The sequence below is a fragment of the Giraffa tippelskirchi genome, chromosome X (assembly GCF_054371585.1).
Source record: "Giraffa tippelskirchi isolate mGirTip1 chromosome X, T2T-mGirTip1v1.2.pri, whole genome shotgun sequence".
Taxonomy (NCBI): domain Eukaryota; kingdom Metazoa; phylum Chordata; class Mammalia; order Artiodactyla; family Giraffidae; genus Giraffa; species Giraffa tippelskirchi.
In genome coordinates, this window is record NC_137289.1 from 96,940,599 (window position 1) to 96,960,443 (window position 19,845).

The 19,845-nt window shown below is 40.7% G+C and overlaps 1 protein-coding gene across 4 annotated transcripts; it reads right to left on the reverse strand.

The window, feature by feature from the left end:
• Window positions 1–357: 357 nt before the first annotated feature.
• AKAP4 (A-kinase anchoring protein 4) lies at window positions 358–10,882 on the reverse strand. Of its 4 annotated transcripts, none has more exons than XM_081566964.1 (6): window positions 10,753–10,882; window positions 8,870–8,965; window positions 7,783–7,833; window positions 7,454–7,555; window positions 947–3,082; window positions 358–717 (listed from the first exon to the last, which is right to left on the reverse strand). In XM_081566964.1, exons 2-6 carry the CDS (start codon window positions 8,963–8,965, stop codon window positions 562–564), a joined length of 2,541 nt encoding a protein of 846 aa, XP_081423090.1. In that variant the 5' UTR covers window positions 10,753–10,882; the 3' UTR covers window positions 358–561. The 4 variants fall into 4 exon arrangements, with proteins under 4 accessions (XP_081423090.1, XP_081423093.1, XP_081423091.1 ...); XM_081566967.1 differs by having other exon boundaries at window positions 943–3,082; XM_081566965.1 differs by lacking the exon at window positions 10,753–10,882 and adding an exon at window positions 9,970–10,109.
• Between the last annotated feature and the right edge of the window lie 8,963 nt (window positions 10,883–19,845).

Below are 19,845 nucleotides of genomic sequence, written 5' to 3' on the forward strand. Positions count from 1 at the left end.
GGAGTGTATGTGTGTCTGTGAGTAGTATACTTTCTGAAGTTTGTTTTTCATCTAGGCTCCCATCTTCAAACTCTTAAAAGTGACCAAGAAGTCTGCATTCTTGGGATTATAAGGGGGATTATCAAGTTATGTGCATAATTCTGGAAGAACAGGGAGGCCATGGTGGCAAACCTGTAAATAACTTGTGGACTGAGATTTGGATAAGCTAAATGACTTAGGAACTTGGACATGGGTTATACCCCTGTGTCTTGGCTGCTTAGAAAATAAACCAGGGTGAGATATGGACACAAGTCCAACACTGTATCACCATTCCTTGAAACTGGACCCAATTGCCTTAGAGATATCTGACCAAGAAAATACTGGCACATTTTTTTATTCATTTTTTTGCCCAGCTTGTCGGGACACCCTACATTTGCACAGTCCAACCGCTGATGTATTGGGAAATACAGTCATGTAGAGTGCAGTTCACTGGCCTGATGGTAGGGGGTGTTTCAGCTGGGACGGAATGCTGCTGGGGGCGGGAGTAAACGGGGAGGGAGAGGAGGCGAAGGAGTTGTTGGCTCACAGGTTAGTGAGCAGCCAGTCTAGCAGTTGTTTTTTAGCCATGTTTCCCACGGCTTCATCCAGTTGTCGTTCCTTGGCAAACTTCATGACCTCTTGAAGAAGATCTCCTACACTGTACCCCTTCTCTGCTGCCTTAGCCGAAACTTCAGGAAGCTGCGGAGAGAGCAGAGATAGCTTGAATCATGTGGTGCTTTTAGAGCCAGGACCCAGAGGGAGAAAGTCACCTACACCCCACCCACCTTTCTGCCTATGATTCTTGGATTAAAGGCTGAAAAGATAGACTGAAAAAAGAATGGACTGCTCTGAGTACAATACTGCCTCCCTGTCCCTACCCATTCCAGCCCCCTTTCTTCTTGTTCCTTGTTGTGTCGCTATCGCTTACCTTCTCCAGTTGTCCATCATCATCTCCCATGAAGTAGAGCATGGGTATGTTAAACTGTGAGGCTGCAATCCACTGCAGGACAGCTTGGAGCTGCTTTTGCAAGCTGCTTGTTGAGCACTGATTATTGACGATGACTTCAGGCCCAGTAGAGTCTTGGTAGCTCTGACGCATCCCAGCTTCTTGACTACCTCTGGAGTCACTGGCCTGGTAATTAGAGTTGTTGAATGCGGATGCTTGCTCTTCCAAATCAGTGAGGGCTTCCCTGTTGTTGCTATACTTAGCCATGATAAGGCACAGCTTCATCACAGATTCTACCAGCTGATCTATAAATTGTCGGTTCATTTGCTTCATCCCACTGATAAAGTCAACTTCTCGATTGTCCTGGCCTTGTTCTTCCTCTCTGTCAGGCTTCTTGGACATGGAGGTTGATTTGTTTGTCCTGATCTCGGAATGTTTGTTCTCACCTTCACACAGATCTTCACAGTTGAAGGGGATCTCATTAAGCAGTTTTTGAATAAGTGATAGGACAATGCTTGACATATCCAGCTTCTGGGAATCCAGATGTTGATTGTCCTTCAGAGAGGTGGATGGTCCAGGTGCTCCACGAGTTTCTAGATGTTTCATTGAAAGTGCCTTGGCACTTTGGCTACCTCCGCACTTTTCGTATTGGGCACTCTGGGTCATATAGCTCATGGTGCCAGGTGGACAGTCATCTTCACATGCCTCTTTGCCTTTGGCCTGCTGGGTCAGATGGTACTGGATCAGCGTAAGGGCAGAGACAATCAAGTCCTTTGCCAGTGAATCTGTGGAAGAGCTGATCTCTCTCTTTTCCTCCTTATGGGGACAGGTTTTGCTAGGCATCTTGCCTTGATTACCCTGATTTTGGTTCCACATAGTCAGGCTCTCTTTGAGGATATGTTCACTGACTTTCTCGGCACTGGTCAAAGACTTGCATTCCTCTTGCCTCACCTTGCATTTTTCCTTTCCCTTCATCTCAGCCTTCATAGATGAAAATTCAAGACTTTGGTTCTTGCACTTGGCATCATGGGACCCGGCTTTCAAGGATGTATATGACAAACACTGAGATTTAGTTTCCTTTTTTTCACCAAGAAGAGCACTGACCAAACGTTTCAGCATAGCCTCCATGATATCAGCGGCGTTTTGCTTCCCATGATTGAACAGATTCCTCTTGACAGCTGAGACGAAGTCTGAGTCGGTCATCAGGACCCCAGTGATGTTATGTAGGTTCTTCATGCAAGAGTCAATCAAATCTGACACAATTTCTTTGGTATGTTTCAACAGCACCCTCTTCAGGACTACACAAGCTGGAATTGGTTTCCCAGAGCTATGAACTTTCAAGGTCTTCAGAACAGAAACCATCATATCAGATGCCACTTGATTGGCATAAACCATGAGTCCTTTGCTGATGGAATCTACAAATTCTTTGCTGTCTCTTTGGTACATCTGTTTGTCTCCACCTTTGTTCTTGTTGGACAATTCACTATACAGAAAGGTTTTACGACCACCATCCCTACACTCCTCCCCAGTGCCCTGCATTTCTGCAGAGGTCACTTCTACCGCATCATGGGCCATTTCAGAAGCGATCTTGCTCACAGCACTGCGAGGGCTGATTTTCCCTTTGTCCCCATTGGGTGGATAGATTGAATGATGAAGACATTTGCTTCCACCTTCTAACTTCTCCTTGATTTCCTTACGGGCCATCTGGATTACCAGAGAAGATAATCGATTGACATAGAAGGAGAGATCATCCATAGAACGTTCTCCATCAGGGGAGATAACTGTCCCCTGATTACTAGGAGATTTGCCTGGTGGAGTGGAAGGACTCTGGTTATTGTTGGTGTTTTTGGCTGCTGTCATTTCCAGACGTAGGCTCTGAGGTTCGTTGTTCACACGATCCATGTTCAGTTGATCGGCATAGATGCTGTAGCAGCTCCCAGAAGGCAATTTTTGACAGTTTTTCTCTGTCTCTCCTACTTTATGTTTACAGCTGGAGGCTGAGGGGCTCAGTGCATGTTGGAAACCTAGGGCGTACTTTTGAAGATCATTCAGAAGCCAATTGAGGACACTTAAAGGGTCAGAAGGAGCTTGTTTGAAAAGGCACACTGACCCCTCCGTCTAAAAAAAGAACAACACCCATCCATAAGAGTTTGGATAGGTACTTCTTTCCCCTATTTAGAAAATATATCTCTGAAGTTGCACAGATTAAAGATTTGGCCTTTAGAATTTTCGTGGGCATATAAGACACAATTATATCCATTAATACACATTCAAGCACAATTGGCAGTGACAAAAGCTTAGGGTATATACATTTCTACATTTAACTACATATAAGTGTTATCAATATATTTGTCAATTTCATTTGAGTATGGGAACTTATCACAATATATGTCAAAAATGTGTCAGTGTCTCTGTTGTGTGTGTATATGCACATTAATATATCAACTCATGAGTGTGAACATGTCAGTCGATATTGTGTGTGAAAATGTGCCTGTGTGTATGTGTGTGCATATGTGTGTCAGTGCACATGTGTGATGTCAGTGTGTGTAAGCATGTGTCATAATGTGCTGACATCATACCCGTTGTATTATGTCATCTATGTAGGCCAGCATGTGCATGGTAGTATGAATATTCAGGACATATGTGTGAATGTAAAAATATGCATGTATATCAGTGTGTCTCTTAATATGCTTGTTACTGCCACATGTAGCTTAAGTTACAATGAAGGAGATCTACATTGTGTGTTGTAAATATGGGCTCCTCTTTTAAAAACAAACACCAGGTGTACCCTTCTATTAAGACCCCAGAGTGAAGTTGGCCACCCCTAATTGAACCCAAAACCCTTTGGAGAATATTTTATAACTGATTTTCCCTTCCTTAGAGTCCACTTTCATCATAATACATGTAAAAAATGCTTCAAAGGCATCTGGGGTCAGAAATGATGTTTCTGATCATAATATGAACCTAGGAACACAGAACAAGGAATATTTAACTCTTTTGCACTGAAACCAAATATCTTGTTCCAATTATCAGCTACTCTAGGCCTCTAGGACTGTGAGAATTATCATGTGCTCATAGGCATTAGCTTATCCCAATTGCATAGGAATTGCATAGGAACCTGGAATGTTAGGTCCATGAATCAGGGCAAATTAGAAGCGGTCAAACAGGAGATGACAAGAGTGAGCATTCTAGGAATCAGTGAACTAAGATGGACTGGAATAGGTGAATTTAACTCATATGACCATTATATCTACTACTGTGGGCAGGAATCCCTTAGAAATGGAGTAGCCATCATAGCCAACAAAAGAGTCCAAAATGCAGTACTTGTATACAATCTCAAAAACAACAGAATGATCTCTGTTCGTTTCCAAGGAAAACCATTCAATATCACGGTAATTCAAGTCTATGCTCCGACCAGTAACACCGAAGAAGCTGAAGTTGAACAGTTCTATGAAGATCTACAAGACCTTCTAGAACTAACACCCAAAAAAGATGTCCTTTTCATTATAGGGGACTGCAATGCAAAAGTAGGAAGTCAAGAAACACCTGGAGTAACAGGCAAATTTGGCCTTGGAGTACAGGATGAAGCAGGGCAAAGGCTAGTAGAGTTCTGCCAAGAGAATGCACTGGTCATAGCAAACACCCTCTTCCAACAACACAAGAGAAGACTCTACACATGGACATCACCAGATGGTCAACACCAAAATCAGATTGATTATATTCTTTGCAGCCAAAGATGGAGAAGCTCTATACAGTCAGCAAAAACAAGACCAGGAGCTGACTGTGGCTCATATCATGAACTCCTTATTGCCAAATTCAGACTGAAATTGAAGAAAGTGGAGAAAACCACTAGACCATTCAGGTATGACCTAAATCAAATCCCTTATGACTATACAGTGGAAGTGAGAAATAGATTTAAAGGACTAGATCTGATAGACAGAATACCTGATGAACTATGGATGGAGGTTCGTGACATTGTACAGGAGACAGGAATCAAGACCATCTCCAAGAAAAAGAAATGCAAAAAAGCAAAATGGCTGTCTGAAGGGACCTTACAAATAACTATGAAAAGACGGGAAGCGAAAAGCAAAGGAGAAAAGGAAATATATACCCATTTGAATGAGGAGTTCCAAAGAATAGCAAGGAGAGATAAGAAAGACTTCCTCAGTGATCAATGCAAAGAAATAGAGGAAAACAATAGAATGGGAAAGACTAGAGATCTCGTCAAGAAAATTAGAGCTACCAAGGGAACATTTCATGCAAGGATGGGCTCAATAAAGGACAGAAATGGTATGGACCTAACAGAAGCAGAAGATATTAAGAAGAGGTGGCAAGAATACACAGAAGAATTGTGCAAAAAAGATCTTCACAACCCAGATAATCACGATGGTGTGATCACTCACCTAGAGCCAGACATCGTGGAATGTGAAGACAAGTGGGCCTTAGGAAGCATCACTACGAACAAAGTTAGTGGAGGTGATGGAATTCCAGTTGAGCTATTTCAAATCCTGGAAGATGATGCTGTGAAAGTGCTGCCCTCAATATGCCAGCAAATCTGGAAAACTCAGCAGTGGCCACAGGACAGGAAAAGGTCAGTTTTCATTCCAATCCCAAAGAAAGGCAATGCCAAAGAATGCTCAAACTATGGCACAATTGCACTCATCTCACACGCTAGTAAAGTAATGCTCAAAATTCTCCAAGCTAGGCTTCAGCAATACATGAACCGTGAACAACCAGATGTTCAAGCTGGTTTTAGAAAAGGCAGAGGAACCAGAGATCAAATTGCCAACATCCTATGGATCATCGAAAAAGCAAGAGAGTTCTAGAAAAACATCTGTTTCTGCTTTATTGACTATGCCAAAGCCTTTGACTGTGTGGATCACAATAAACTGTGGAAAATTCTGAAAGAGATGGGCATGTCAGACCACCTGACCTGCCTCTTGAGAAACCTGTATGCAGGTCAGGAAGCAACAGTTAGAACTGGACATGGAACAACAGACTGGTTCCAAATAGGAAAAGGAGTATGTCAAGGCTGTATATTGTCACCCTGCTTATTTAACTTATATGCAGAATACATCATGAGAAATGCTGGGCTGGATGAAGCACAAGCTGGAATCAAGATTGCTGGGAGAGATATCAATAACCTCAGATATGCAGATGACACCACCCTTATGGCAGAAAGTGAAGAAGAACTAAAGAGCCTCTTGATGAAAGTGAAAGAGGAGAGTGAAAACGTTGGCTTAAAGCTCAACATTCAGAAAACTAAGATCATGGCATCTGGTCCCATCACTTCATGGCAGATAGATGGGGAAACAGTGGAAACAGTGGCTGACTTTATTTTTCTGGGATCCAAAATCACTGCTGATGGTGATTGCAGCCATGAAATTAAAAGACACTTACTCCTTGGAAGGAAAGTTATGACCAACCTAGACAACATATTAAAAAGCAGAGACATTACTTTGCCAACAAAGGTCCATCTAGTCAAGGCTATGGTTTTTCCAGTGGTCATGTATGGATGTGAGAATTGGACTAGAAAGAAAGCTGAGCGCCAAAGAACTGATGCTTTTGAACTGTGGTGTTGGAGAAGACTCTTGAGAGTCCCTTGGACTTCAAGGAGATCCAACCAGTCCATCCTAAAGGAGATCAGTCCTGGGTGTTCATTGGAGGGATTGATGTTGAAGCTGAAACTCCAATACTTTGGTCACCTTATGCGAAGAGCTGACTCATTGGAAAAGACCCTGATGCTGGGAAAGATTGACATAGGTTTGGGTGGACTCAGGGAGTTGGTGATGGACAGGGAGGCCTGGCGTGCTGCGATACACAGGGTCGCACAGAGTCGGACACGACTGAGCGACTGAACTGAACTGAATCAGGCCTCTAGGACTGTGAGAATTATCATGTGCTCTAATGCCTACCCCAAACCCACTTACCAGGTGTAATTTGGGTTATTTACACAAAAACAAAAGAATTCCATATGTGATAGTGGTGTGCAAATGTAATTGATTTAAACTTTATGGTACCAACCAGCCTAGGTAATCGCTTAGAAAACAGGGTGGAGACCAGGCAACTACAGTGTTTGACTGTTGTGGATTCTCTCTTTTCCTTATCTTTTCTATTGTTTTGAACACTGAGCAATGTGGGACACACAAGTCCATTACAAACCAGCAAAGAACATTGCAAAGGATCTTGCTTGTAAGTCCATATCTTTGTTAAGAATGCACAGCAAGATTCTGTTTGCAGGAGCTACTTGAAATCAAGAAAAGGCATTCTGAGCCTCTGTGGTTGGTGTCATTGTGAGATACTGTGAACTTACTGTGGGCACTGAACTTACCGTGACTCTGAACTTAGGCATGTGTTCTCTAGAATGCCATAGTATTAAAATTTGGGGTCTATTTGACAATAGTTCTCTTACTATCTCTGAACCAGAGCCCTCAGATTCAGCATTGGGCTCTGGGAATGAGAAAGGGTAGACTCAAAGGTTGTCTGTACCTTAGACTGGTCTTGCCTCTCAGTATCCTTGATCACAATAATTTCTTTATCTTCCAGATTCTCCAGATTGAAGTCACCATCTGAACTACAACCAGCAGCATCCTATGGAATTAAGAGATAAGATTCTTGTGAAAAGTTGCTTTTTTGAGATTTTTTTCTATCTAGCCCCCTAGGCTACTACTTCAAAGCAAGAATGATGGCTTCCCACCTGAGCCCCCTCCACCTTTCCACCCTCTGCCACAACCTTTCCCTTTCTCATGCTGTCACTGATAACCCTTCTCAGCAGCTTCCCGCCCATTCCAACTCTGAGGGGAGCAGAGGGTACCCACCTTAGAATCTTTATCTTCCAAGTTCAGGGTAGACACATCGACAAAGCATATCTGCATCAAATTAGGAGGGTTAATTTAGAAAAATTCCAGAGAAAAGGCCTTAATTTCCCTGGAAGATGACAGTAGCACCTACCTTATCAGTTCTTGTGAGAATTGATTGAGATAGTGTGTGTAAAGCTTTTAGGAGAGTGCCTGGATATAGTTAAGTATGCAGTAAGCAACAGAAAAATGATTTTTATTAGGCAGACAGAATCTTAATGTTACTACATTTCCTAAATGAGAATATTTACTTGTGAAAGAGAGAGAGTTCAAAATACAGTATCCACATTTACTTAGAAAACCAAAAAGAGAGATGGTTTGCCCAACTGACACAAACTCAAAGGTAGAACTTGTGTTAGAACTGGCTCCCAGTTTGGAGCACTTTCTACTGTTGCCAAAATGTGGTGTTTTTACTATTGATAACATAGATTTTAGGTGGCCCATGGATAAACATTTTTGTGTTTAATAGGTACTTTTTAATTGTTATTCATTAGGAAAATACATACTAGAATATCAAATATATCATATTATGGATAACAGTGCTTAGAGTGATGGTAATTTTTAAATGTAAGTCCATTTTTAAAACATTGTAGAAATACATATTAAATAATAGTATGAGTGGCGCTTGAACATGATAAAAAATATGAAGTGCTATGTAAATCACTTTTAGTTTGGGGAACATAGCATGAAGTATCTTGCCCCCCTGAGGGAGTCCAGCTTTAGGGCAACTTACTGGTAGCTAGGCGACATCATTATGACTTCAGAGGTGTGAGGTAATAAAGGCTGGTAACTAGGCAACCACCGCCCCTCACTCCCCTCAGTCTTCCTCCTCAGCCTGCCCCCCGCCCCAGATTCTTTGCATCACTCATCTGGCCCCCCCTTTAACTGTCACTGTGTGATGAATGACCACACTGATCCCCCCACAGACATTACTGAGCTTGAATCCTTGGAGAGGTCACTATTCATTAGCCTATCCTGGGCTCCAGTATATCTATACCCAAACACCAATCCTTTCCACTCCTTGGTAGGAGTCATTTTTGTGTCTTACCACTTTTCGCTCCTGATCTTGTTGTCCTTTTGGGCTGTAGAGATCAACCTTGCACACGCCCCTGCAGCTGTGTAACCAGTCAATATTTTCAGACATCTGGAAAGAGAAACAAAATAAATCTGAAAGTCTAATATATGATTTTAAGAAACTGAATTGGCCAAGAATCCCTGGAGGGCTTTCTAAAACCCATCTGTGTTTCATATAAGGTTTAGGCTGGGAACTGGTAGGGTAAGCCATAGGGGAAGGACACTCTGAAATGTTTGGACCTGAAGATCAAGATCTTATCTTTTAGCTTAGTTCATGGTCTTCTTTAGATTCCCCACACCAACTATTTGAAACCAAGGGAGTATCATATTGACCTGGGAAAATGCCAGTCAGGAAAAATGACAGCCTGGGAAACAAATTTAAAAGAGGGCCTAGACACTGTGGGGGAGTCAAGTTCACCTCATTCCCTTTAACTGAATTTTAGCTAAACCTAGTCTAACCCACGTCTTGGTTAACAGCTATAATACTTACCATATAGGGCCACTGGAGAAGACCAAGGTCAATACTAGTAAAGTGAATAAAGATTTCAACATATAGAACAAGTTTCTGAACATTGAGACCACTCAGTCTAATAGCTATAAGTATAACTAAGAGACAAATGTCTGAGGGAAGATCAGACCCTGATCACATAGGACAAAGTTTAATTTTACTTTTAAGAGAGAGAATAAACTCTGCCAACTTCCTTCAAACCCCTTGACACCTCCCACACTTCTCTCTCTCTCCTTTCCTCCTCTTTCTCTTCCTCCTTTCCACCTTCCCTCCTTTCCTCCCTCTCTCCTCCCTTCCTCCCTCCTCCCCCCTTTCTCCTTCCCTCTGCCTCTCTCAGTCTCAACATTTTAATAACTATCTTCTGATGGCTAGCCTTTCACAGGATACTACTACATTTCAACACTTTGCCATTCTCCCCATCCCCCTCCATCTCATTCCCCTAAGATCTTGTACTCTCCCTTCAAGAAGAAGGGGGAGGCACAAAGGTCCCTCATGTGATTTGGATAGAGCCTAAGTCCAAATCCTAAAAAAAAACCTGTAAAAAATAAAATTTATGAACTCATTACCTTGATAATGAAGTTATTTTAGACTTCGGCTGAAAATGTGCCACCTAGAAAGGAGATGTGCCCCGAGATCGAAGTGGGCAGTGCCAAGTTCTTGGGCACGTGCAGCTGGCTGCCACCCCGGTCAGCTGTTGGATGAGACTGAGGGAGCCAGGCTCTTCCCTGCTGCTTTTGACCCTGGCGTGTGACATCACTGTTTGTTGAATCATAATGCTTGAAACCATAGCGACCCAGCAGAGGCGGGGCAGGCTGGCAAACTCAGTAGCCCTCCATGTCAAAAGCATATCAGGCTGTCTACTGTACAACACATCTTTTTCTTTTCTGTCCAGAAGGGTACACATATTTCTTTTATATTTTGTCCTGCTCACAACTCCTTAAGACTTCCCTTCACATTCACAAATCCTTAAGGCCTCCCTTCACGTTTACAACACCTTAAGATCCCCCTTCTTGTCCCTCTTCAGGCTAGACTTCCAGAACCATCTAGTCATATTAGTTACCAGTGTGACAGGGTCTGTATTTTTCATATACAGAATGACAACCAGCCTCTCTGAGCAAAACAGTATTAATTTTCATAGCTTGTTTCCCTTTGGAAATAAGAAATTCAGAGTTATGTGGCAAGAAATCTTTGGATTTATGTAGAAATAGAGAAATGTTAAAGTCCTTCCTGGGTATCCTGAATAAAAATATGAAAGAAAATTTGAGGCAGCCTTAGCCACCTCTGTAGCTTCACCTTACCATTAAGACATCCCAGAAGCTAGTCAAATAGAAGGAAGGAGATGCCCTTACCTTTGTAGTATCAGAATAGGCTATTTTGTAGGACACTGGAATGGCTTTTTCTTTTAAATTTGGATGTTGTGATGACCCTTCAAGTTTGGCTCAAGATGTTGCTGCTTTCCTCAACTCTCCATACTCTCCTAAAGACTTGATTGCCAGTTGGTACCAGAACTTATACTTCATGACATCACTGTTTCCATGGAGATCAGTGACAGCACAGTCAGGGGCTTTGTCCTTAGGATTCTAGTGTCTACTTGGTCCAGCAAGCTTTAACTTTTCTTCATGAGACTTAATTAGCCCCCCCTCCCCAAAGCCAATCCACTTGGGTCACATACTCCTTTCACATATTCCTCAACCCATGAAAAGACCTGAGACTCACTTATTCTTTTCCATTATGGTCAGTGACAGATAGCTGGCTACAGTATTCCTTAAATTCCTTAAATATCCATTATACTTTGACATGCCTTCAGGTTAGCCCCAGTTTGGAAACATTAGCCCATAACCAAATCCTCTTATTGTGCCCAAATCTTATCTTGTTTTCTCCTTGTCCTTTCTCCACCAGCCTTCACCTTAACCTCATGTGAACAAATGTATCTAAATTAAAAATCAGTTAAGATGAACACCTAAATCATAGAGTTTCAAATCCTTGGTTCTACCTTCATTTCTTCTTTTATCTGTTACCTCAAATTACACGTCTTAACCCTTCTGTACAATTTTGATCTTGTCAGTTCATGGCATCAGAGACAAACAGAGCTGGACCTTAGTTTGAGGTGTCAAAACCTATTTTATTCAGGCTACTGAAGTAAGGGAGACAATTTAGATGAACAGAGCTCAATCCGCTGAAACAAAAGGCCTTTAAAATGCTGGGAAGTGCTAGAGGAAGTAAAATCTTGGTGGCGCAGTAGTAAGGTATCTGCCTGCCAGTGCAGGAGATGCAGGAGATGTGGGTTCAATCCCTGGGTCAGGAAGATCCCCTGGAGAAGGAAATGGCTACCCACTCCAGTATTCTAGCCTGGAAAATTCCATGGACAGAGGAGTGCTGAGGGAAATTTGTGGGATGGGAGGTTGATCAATGTGATCAGGACATCTGTGTTTGCTAAATGGTGCGTATCAAAGTTAGATTCCTACCCTTTCATAGAGACAGGGAGACAGGGGCCCTGTCTTTCCTGATGATTACATTTCAAAGGGATGGCTCCCAGGCCTTTGAGAAACATTTTCCTGGGTTATAGAAGATACATTTCAAAGGGACAGAGAAAAGATTTATAATCACAAGTTTTCTAAAGTAAATTTCTGAGAAAAGGAAGATCAGGGGGCTATAGTCAGGCTTTGGCTGAAATAAACAGTAAATTCTTTTGGCACTTTTGAACTTTCTCAGACAGGCGTTTTAAAGAGGTTGGTATCATCATCCTAGCGACATGGCCTTGAATTGATAGGAACTATGCTGGTGTTTGTTCAAGTCTTAATGTAGAGAGTGGATGAAATTGTTTGTGCTGAAGGTTATAGTTCTTTCTAGGCCAAGGTTGAGGCCTAGTTGAGAAGGCAGCTCAGAGGAGCCTGACTATATCAAACCATCATGTTATACACCTTAAATATATACAACTTTTACTAAAAAATAAGTTTGGGTCAAGGAAGGCATCTTTGTTAATGGTGATGGGTTAGAATACTTAATACAGGACTTGTTTTTCCTATACCACTCTTTGGTCAGGGGAACTTTTGATGATTAAAGGAAAAGTTAGAGCTCCTGTGTCTGGCTCATGTCTGTGGAATAAGAAGCGAAGAAAGAAAATGTTTATTTATTCTTCAATCACAAGAATGTATACCGTAACATAAAAACAAACAGACAACAGCCACACACACACACACACAACACAAAAAGCTATAAAACACCCCTCGCAGCCCAGAAGAGAACAACTGTGATCTCTGTCTGGAAAATGTCTGATGAAATCCTCTAACTGACAAAGAGGGAACTATTATGGATAATTAGAGGCCTGTCCCTTGGCATCCCAATCCTGTCATCTTGGAGGCTAACCAGGAACAAACAAGAGCAGCATTTGGATGGGATGGGAAACCAATAATGAAACGTAAGGAAGTTTAGTCATAGGTTACAGTATATTCAACAAGAGCTTCTCTCAAGTTGCTGAAGCTCTCAGACTGGCCTGTACTGACTAGAGATGGGGATAGATGGGGGAGAAGGGATACTAAAAGAGCCAAAGGAAGGAATATGCTGTGTTAGCGTGCGAGTATGTCTGAAGTAGTCTACACTTAGGTTAGCCTTTAAGAACCGAACATAGAGATGTTAAGCACACAACCTTTGGTTATCATTCTCTCCCCTGATCATCATCATCTGTTTTCTAACCTTGGTTATTTTACCCAAACATCTTCTTTTCCACACAGACTTGTGAATAATTATACAAGTCAACACTTTATTTTTTTTTATTTATTTATTTTTTATAAATTTATTTATTTTAGTTGGGGGCTAATTACTTTACAATATTGTAATAGTTTTTGCCATACATTGACATGAATCAGCCATGGGTTTACATGTGTTCCCCTTCCTGGACCCCCCACCCACCTCCCTCCCCATCCCATCCTTCTGGATCATCCCATTGCCCCGGCCCTGAGCCCTTGTCACATGCATCGAACATGGAATGGTGTTCTGTTTCACATATGATAATATACATGTTTCAATGCTATTCTCCCAGATCATCCCACCCTCACCTTCTCCCTCAGAGTCCATAAAATTGTTCCATGCATCTGTGTCTCTTATTCTGTCTCGCATATAGGGTTATCGTTACCATCTTTCAAATTCCATATATATGCATTAGTATACTGTATTGTTGTTTTTCTTTCTGGCTTACTTCACTCTGTATAATGGGCTCCAGTTTCATCCATCTCAGTAGAACCGATTCAAATGTATTTTTTTTAATGGCTGAGTAATATTCCATTGTGTATATGTACCACAGCTTCCTTATCCATTCGTCTGCTGATGGACATCTAGGTTGCTTCCATGTCCTGGCTATTGTAAACAGTGCTGCGATGAACAATGGGGTACACGCGTCTCTTTCAATTCTGGTTTCCTCGGTGTATATGCCCAGCAGTGGGATTGCTGGGTCATATGGCAGTTCTATTCCCAGTTTTTTAAGGAATCTCCACACTGTTCTCCATAGTGGCTGTACTAGTTTGCATTCCCACCAACAGTGTAAGAGGGTTCCCTTTTCTCCACACCCTCTCCAGCATTTATTGCTTGTAGACTTTTGGATAGCAGCCATTCTGACTGGTGTGAAATGATACCTCATTGTGGTTTTGATTTGCATTTCTCTAATAATGAGTGATGTTGAGCATCTTTTCATGTGTTTGTTAGCCATCTGTATGTCTTCTTTGGAGAAATGTCTGTTTAGTTCTTTGGCCCATTTTTTGATTGGGTCGTTTATTTTTCGGGAATTCAGCTGCAGGAGTTGCTTGTATATTTTTGAGATTAATTGTTTGTCTGTTGCTTCGTTTGCTATTATTTTCTCCCATTCTGAAGGCTGTCTTTTCACCTTGTTTATAGTTTCCTTTGTTGTGCAAAAGCTTTTAATTTTAATTAGGTCCCATTTGTTTATTTTTGCTTTTATTTCCAATATTCTGAGAGGTGGGTCATGGAGGATCCTGCTGTGATTTATGTCAGAGAGTGTTTTGCCTATGTTTTCCTCTAGGAGTTTTATAGTTTCTGGTCTTACGTTTAGATCTTTAATCCATTTTGAGTTTATTTTTGTGTACGGTGTTAGGAAGTGTTCTAGTTTCATTCTTTTACAAGTGGTTGACCAGTTTTCCCAGCACCACTTGTTAAAGAGATTGTCTTTTCTCCATTGTATATTCTTGCCTCCTTTGTCGAAGATAAGGTGTCCATATGTGCGTGGGTTTATCTCTGGGCTTTCTATTTTGTTCCATTGATCTATATTTCTATCTCTGTGCCAGTACCATACTGTCTTGATGACTGTGGCTTTGTAGTAGAGCCTGAAGTCAGGCAGGTTGATTCCTCCAGTTCCATTCTTCTTCCTCAAGATTGCTTTGGCTATTCGAGGTTTCTTATATTTCCATACAAATTGTGAGATGATTTGTTCCAGTTCTGTGAAAAATACCATTGGTAGCTTGATAGGGATTGCATTGAATCTATAGATTGCTTTGGGTAGTATACTCATTTTCACTATATTAATTCTTCCAATCCATGAACACGGTATATTTCTCCATCTGTTTGTGTCCTCTTTGATTTCTTTCATCAGTGTTTTATAGTTTTCTATATATAAGTCTTTTGTTTCTTTAGGTAGATATATTCCTAAATATTTTATTCTTTTTGTTGCAATGGTGAATGGTATTGTTTCCTTAATTTCTCTTTCTGTTTTCTCATTATTGGAGTATAGGAATGCAAGGGATTTCTGTGTGTTAATTTTATATCCTGCAACTTTACTATATTCATTGATCAACTCTAGTAATTTTCTAGTAGAGTCTTTAGGGTTTTCTATGTAGAGGATCATGTCATCTGCAAACAGTGAGAGTTTTACTTCTTCTTTTCCTATCTGTATTCCTTTTATTTCTTTTTCAGCTCTGATTGCTGTGGCCAAAACTTCCAAAACTATGTTGAATAGTAGTGGTGAAAGTGGGCATCCTTGCCTTGTTCCTGACTTTAGGGGAAATGCTTTCAATTTTTCACCATTGAGGATAATGTTTGCTGTGGGTTTGTCATATATAGCTTTTATTATGTTGAGATATGTTCCTTCTATTCCTGCTTTCTGGAGGGTTTTAATCATAAATGGATGCTGAATTTTGTCAAAGGCTTTTTCTGCATCTATTGAGATAACCATATGGTTTTTTTCTTTCAATTTGTTAATGTGGTGTATTACATTGATTGATTTGCGGATGTTAAAAAAAAACCTTGCATTCCTGGGATAAAGCCCACTTGGTCATGATGTATGATCTTTTTAATATGATGTTGGATTCTGTTTGCTAGAATTTTATTAAGGATTTTTGCATCTATGTTCATCAGTGATATTGGCCTGTAGTTTTCCTTTTTTGTGACATCTTTGTCTGTTTTTGGAATTAGGGTGATGGTGGCCTCATAGAATGAGTTTGGAAGTTTACCATCTTCTGCAATTTTCTGGAAGAGTTTGAGTAGGATAGGTGTTAGCTCTTCTCTAAATTTTTGGTAGAATTCCGCCGTGAAGCCGTCTGGTCCTGGGCTTTTGTTTGCTGGAAGATTTCTGATTACAGTTTCGATTTCCGTGCTTGTGATGGGTCTGTTAAGATCTTCTATTTCTTCATGGTTCAATTTTGGAAAGTTATACTTTTCTAAGAATTTGTCCATTTCTTCCAAGTTGTCCATTTTATTGGCATATAGCTGTTGGTAGTGGTCTCTTATGATCCTTTGTATTTCTGTGGAGTCTGTTGTGATCTCTCCATTTTCATTTCTAATTTTGTTGATCTGATTCTTCTCCCTTTGTTTCTTGATGAGTCTGGCTAATGGCTTATCAATTTTGTTTATCTTCTCGAAAAACCAGCTTTTAGTTTTGTTGATTTTTGCTATGGTCTCTTTTGTTTCTTTTGCATTTATTTCTGCCCTAATTTTTAAGATTTCTTTCCTTCTACTGACCCTGGGGTTTTTCATTTCTTCCTTCTCTAGTTGCTTTAGGTGTAGAGTTAGTTGATTTATTTGATTTTTTTCTTGTTTCTTGAGGTACGCCTGTATTGCTATGAACCTTCCCCTTAGTATTGCTTTTACAGTGTCCCATAGGTTTTGGGTTGTTGTGTTTTCATTTTCATTCGTTTCTATGCATAATTTTATTTCTTTTTTGATTTCTTCTGTGATTTGTTGGTTATTCAGAAGCGTGTTGTTTAGCCTCCATATGTTGGAACTTTTAATAGTTTTTTTCCTGTAATTGAGGTCTAATCTTACTGCATTGTGGTCAGAGAAGATGGCTGGGATGATTTCAATTTTTTTGAATTTACCAAGGCTAGATTTATGGCCCAGGATGTGATCTATCCTGGAGAAAGTTCCATGTGCACTTGAGAAAAAGGTAAAATTGATTGTTTTGGGGTGGAAACTCCTGTAAATATCAATTAAATCTAATTTGTCTATTGTATCATTTAAAGTTTGTGTTTCCTTGTTAATTTTCTGTTTAGTTGATCTATCCATATGAGTGAGTGGAGTATTAAAGTCTCCCACTATTATTGTGTTATTGTTAATTTCCCCTTTCATACTTGTTAGTATTTGCCTTATATATTGTGGTGCTCCTATGTTGGGTGCATATATATTTATGATTGTTACGTCTTCTTCTTGAATTGATCCTTTGATCTTTATGTAGTGTCCTTCTTTGTCCCTTTTCACATCCTTTATTTTAAAGTCTATTTTATCTGAAATGAGTATTGCGACTCCTGCTTTCTTTTGGTCTCCGTTTGCATGGAATATGTTTTTCCATCCTTTCACTTTCAGCCTGTGTGTGTCTCTAGTTTTGAGGTGGGTCTCTTGTAGACAGCATATATAGGGGTCTTGTTTTTGTATCCATTCAGCAACCCTTTGTCTTTTGGTTGGGGCATTCAACCCATTTACATTTAAGGTAATTATTGATAAGTATGATCCCGTTGCCATTTACTTTGTTGTTTTGAGTTCGTGTTGAAACATCCTTTCTGTGTTTCCTGTTTAGAGAAGATCCTTTAGCATTTGCTGGAGAGCTGGTTTGGTGGTGCTGAATTCCCTCAGCTCTTGCTTGTCTGTAAAGCTTTTGAATTCTCCTTCATATCTGAATGAGATCCTTGCTGGGTACAGTAATCTGGGTTGTAGATTATTCTCTTTCATTACTTTAAGTATGTCCTGCCATTCCCTTCTAGCCTGAAGGGTTTCTATTGAAAGATCATCTGTTATCCTTATGGGGATCCCCTTGTGTGTTATTTGTTGTTTTTCCCTTGCTGCTTTTAATATTTGTTCTTTGTGTTTGATCTTTGTTAATTTGATTAATATGTGTCTTGGGGTGTTTCACCTTGGGTTTATTCTGTTTGGAACTCTCTGGGTTTCTTGGACTTCTGTGACTATTTCTTTCCTCAATTTAGGGAAATTCTCAACTATTATCTCCTCGAGTATTTTTTCATGGCCTTTCCTTTTATCTTCTTCTTCTGGGACTCCTATGATTCGAATGTTGGGGCTTTAAATATGCTTTCAGTTTGCATTTGGTTTGAAAGAGCTATTAAGATAATAAAAATGGGACCCGTGCCTGTAATGTAATTATTATGAATAATGGCAAAATGAAATTTAAATAAGCTGAATGATCAGCGTTTATGAAATCACTGTCTGCCTGTTAGTACCACTAAGGATCTTCCAGACTTAGATTTAGCCTACTTAATTTAGCTTATGTGATGACACTGTGACCATTTGGAAAATGAGCCATGATGCTAATGATTATCAGACATTGTTTGGACCAATAGAAATGGAAAATCCACTTTTTTTTCTCCTGAATTGTTTTCCAACCATGAGAATACACAGTGTCATTTAGAGCAGCTTCATGCAGCCATACTACAATGAAAAATTAGATAGTTATTTTGACATCTTGGCAATGGTGCTGCATAATTACTTCTGTCAAGCATTTATGTCTGTACTGTGCATATCTGTCTGTCCTTTCCTATGAGTGATTGAAGCAATGGAGGGAGAAAATAAAAGACTTTAAAAGCTATAAACATTCTCAATTTTTTAATTTCAAGGGACAGCTGTTAAAGAAAAGCAGACTCTTAGATATCCTGTGATTTCTTTTAGGCAGGGGCTTAATTAGGCAGCTAAGATCTGTTCTATTGCCTTGTAGAAAATGACTTACAGCTATTTTGAGGGGTGGACTTGGCTTGGCAGTGACCATTTCTAGTCAGGCCCTCCCCCTTATAATTGTGAGATTTCCCTCCTGTGATTTCCTAGAACATTTGTTTATTGTCTGTATAATTCATCTGACTAGATCTGGCCTTGTAGAGTTAATTAACTTTCCCTATTCCTGGATCACCTACACTGAAAGCCCGGAGGGCAGTTTCTCTGTCTCTTTCTCACTGTTTCTGTCACAATACTGGGCACACAGCTGGGCTCAAGAAACAAATGATGGCTTTAAATTTCAGGCAGGAAACAAGCCAGAAGCCACATAGTCATGAAATCTGTAATAATGAAAAAAATCTTGGTTAGTTATCAGAGGGGGCGGCCTTCTTAGAGTAATACTTCTTGCTCTTGAATGTGCCTCAGAATCACCTGGAGAGCTTGTTAAAATGGACAATTGGGGAGCTCCTAGGATCAAGAGAGTAATGTACCTGAAAAGGGCATGAAGGTTCTGCATACACCTACCCTCACCCCATATCTTGCCCTTTACATCCCTTCTTTTGGCTATTCCTGAGTTACAAACCAGTAAACATCAGTAAGGGCTTCCCATGTGGTGCTAGTGGTAAAGAACCCACCTGCCAATGCAGGAGACATAAGAGACGCTGGTTGGATCCCTGGATTGGGAAGATCCCCTGGAGGAGGGTACGGGCAATCCACTCCAGTGTTCTTGCCTCGAGAACCACATGGACAGAGGACCCCAGCGGGCTACGGTTCACTGGGTAGCAAAGGGTCGGACATGACTGAAGTGACTTAGCGTGCGCACGCGCACACACACACACACGCACACACAAATATCAGTAAAGTTAAACAAACAAACAGATAGTTGGGCCCCATCCCAGAGTTTCTAATTCTGCAGGTCTGGAATGAGGCCTGAAAATTGCCCGATACTGTGTTTTGCATGCATTATCTCATTTAATTCTCACACAACCTTATGAAGTAGGTACCCTTCATCCTTTTTCTCAGAGAATTTCTCTTCTGCATCTTGGACCTGAGAAGAAAGAAACGGCCGTTTTGGTGGTGGTCTCACACTGGTCGCTACCATTATCTTGGATGTGGGTGTCTGTGTGTGCACAGAGATTAGTATGCTTTTCATTCTTCTCAGGTCCAAAATGCAGAAGAGAAATTCCCTGAGAAAAAAAAGGATGAAGGGTACTTATTCTGATCTTTTGGCCCCATCTGGTGGTTTCAGGTTTGACTGAACCAAATACTGCTCCCCCTGCTGGTGAGAA